At 37.7% G+C, this 2,259-nt stretch overlaps 1 protein-coding gene across 1 annotated transcript in view; it reads right to left on the bottom strand.

Moving 5' to 3' along the window:
• LOC109590253 (uncharacterized) overlaps nucleotides 1-2,251 on the bottom strand; it is a 6,189-nt gene extending 3,938 nt beyond the window's left edge. The window contains exons 1-3 of the mRNA XM_020006178.1: nucleotides 1,806-2,251; nucleotides 1,224-1,553; nucleotides 767-1,099 (exon numbers count right to left, since the gene is read on the bottom strand). Coding sequence (XP_019861737.1) covers nucleotides 767-1,099; nucleotides 1,224-1,553; nucleotides 1,806-2,072 — 930 coding nt within the window. The 5' untranslated portion in view covers nucleotides 2,073-2,251. The remainder of the gene's footprint in view (nucleotides 1-766; nucleotides 1,100-1,223; nucleotides 1,554-1,805) is intronic.
• Between the last annotated feature and the right edge of the window lie 8 nt (nucleotides 2,252-2,259).

The raw sequence follows: 2,259 nt of genomic DNA, 5'->3' as shown, positions 1-2,259 counted from the left end.
TATGAACAGATTTCTCTAAATCTTACTTGATGAAGAGTTATACTTACTTGAAATTGTTGAGGTCACTCGTTTGTGCAGCGCTAAAGCAACAACTTGCTGGGTTATTGGTACTAAAGTACCTATACTATCTCAAATATACAAAGGCAGCAACTTTTTTGTCAGCAAGTTTATCATATATTGCTGATTAGTAAAGAAAAATTGAAGCTTCTTTCTCACATGGTGTTCTTGCTGACACTCATTCCAGGATCCAGTCATGGAATGCCACACCTTTCAATCTACATGCATGGGAGGGGCTGGAGCTGCTTGCATATGTATGTGCTGCAGTGCTGCTACTTCTGCAGGTATTCAAGAGCAAGTGCAACTGTAGGAAGCTAGTGTTAAGCAGACTCTCTTCATGCTGATAATCAAACAGTTATTGAAGTGCAAGCATGCACCATAGCAGCTATAGGGGCGAGGCCATGCACCGTAGGTGTCTCGTTTTGATTGGAATGAGCTCAAGCTTTCTGCACAACAATAAACAATGTCTATGTATGAAGCTAAAAAATGTTGAAAAAGGTAACAATCAACAAAGAATCCATTTCTTAGAATAAGGAATGTTCGTTGTTTTGACTAAAATCATAAATAAACAGCTAATGATCAGCAATTATTTACTCCTTTACTCATTATTTATTTATTTACTTTATTATCGTTGAGATCAAAAGGAAAAGGGAAAATCAATTTTTACTTATCATCATCATTATTATTATTATTATTATTATTACATTACCTCTGCGCCCAAGAGCTCAAACATCTCATACGCCTCAAGTCCAACAAGCTCAACAGCACAATTCAAATTCCTCATATCATAAACACTCATCGAATGCAACGGAGTAGCATCACAGCAATCCATACCCACCCACGCCTCCAATTCAGGATAAGCATCAGTCTGAGACTGAGGGATGGGAGAAGCTGGGGGATATATCACTTGGTTCCCGAGAGCATAGTAAAGGCCTTGAACGGTCCAGTTGAAATGCCAGGTGGCGCATCTGAGCTCGCAACTTGTGGAGGGGAAACCAGAGAAATTGGGAACACGTTTGTCTTGAGGACACTGTGACGAAAACTATAAAAAATATTTTTTAAAATAAATAATTTGGTGCTTCATAAATGAATGCATAAAATAAAGCGTAAAATATTAATATCTATTTCTATTGCATTCTATCATTCTCTCTCTCTTTTTTGCTTACGTTAAAGTTGATCAAAGGCAATACAGAGTTATTCAATGTCACTGCAACTTTGATGAGATTGCTCCACTCACTGTCGCCCTGATGCTCAGAAAAATAACTCACAAAACCCTCCAATGAATTTATATGGTCTTTTAGCAACCACTCCGTCGTTAGGGATGCAGTCTTGTTGCCATTGACAATAGGCTCCGGAAGATACTGGCGCTCTTGAAACACAATGGTGGATGGATCTATCCTTGTATCGTAGAGCTGTCTGACTGTAACATGAGGCCCTGTACCATATACTGGGCTGGAATGATACTCATTTGTGTGTTGAGGTGGAACAAGACAATTCTATTATTGGGTGTGCGAGAGAGAGAGAGAGAGAGAGAGAGAGAGAATTTGTGAAAATGTTTGCATGCATTTAACGAAAATAAATAAACAATATTAATAATTAATATTTAATTGCTATTATAATGTGCAGGAAGACAAACAATGATTGATAATAATGCTAGCAGCTCCAAAAATCATGCAATTAAAAAATTATCAGTAATTATACACTACATACACAGTAAAACTGAATTATAACTATTATTTTTAGCTTACACAATCCTGGAGTGTTTGCATGAAAGCTGTCAGTGCTTCTGGTGAGTTTATATTCTGACGAAATAAATCGAAGCTCTGTATAGCAGGATTCTTCAAAGGCTCCATTACAACGGACTCCAGTAGACAAGAGACGGACTTCATTTCTCCAAGGGTTGGTTGTTCCTCCATTGAGCACTGAGTGTTTGGGAGTCCTTGAGTGTTTTCCTGAGGCAGAGAAGAGAGGGCTCCAAGAATACATAGCAAAAGTATAACAGCTTTTGCAAGCATGGTGAACTACTGAGCTCGAAGAAATGCTTTGAAATAAAAAACAAAGATAATTTTTATCAAAAAGTCCAACCTTTTGCTACTAGATTTATTCTTTTGTGATAACTCGACACACTGCATTTTACAAATAGATTCACAGCTTATACACGCTGCTGCAGTTCAAGTGCATTTCCTGGAACTATGTTTTTAC

The sequence above is a fragment of the Amphimedon queenslandica genome, unplaced genomic scaffold (assembly GCF_000090795.2).
Source record: "Amphimedon queenslandica unplaced genomic scaffold, v1.1 AMPQUscaffold_10288, whole genome shotgun sequence".
Lineage (NCBI taxonomy): Eukaryota > Metazoa > Porifera > Demospongiae > Haplosclerida > Niphatidae > Amphimedon > Amphimedon queenslandica.
This window is presented reverse-complemented; position numbering and strand designations above follow the sequence as displayed.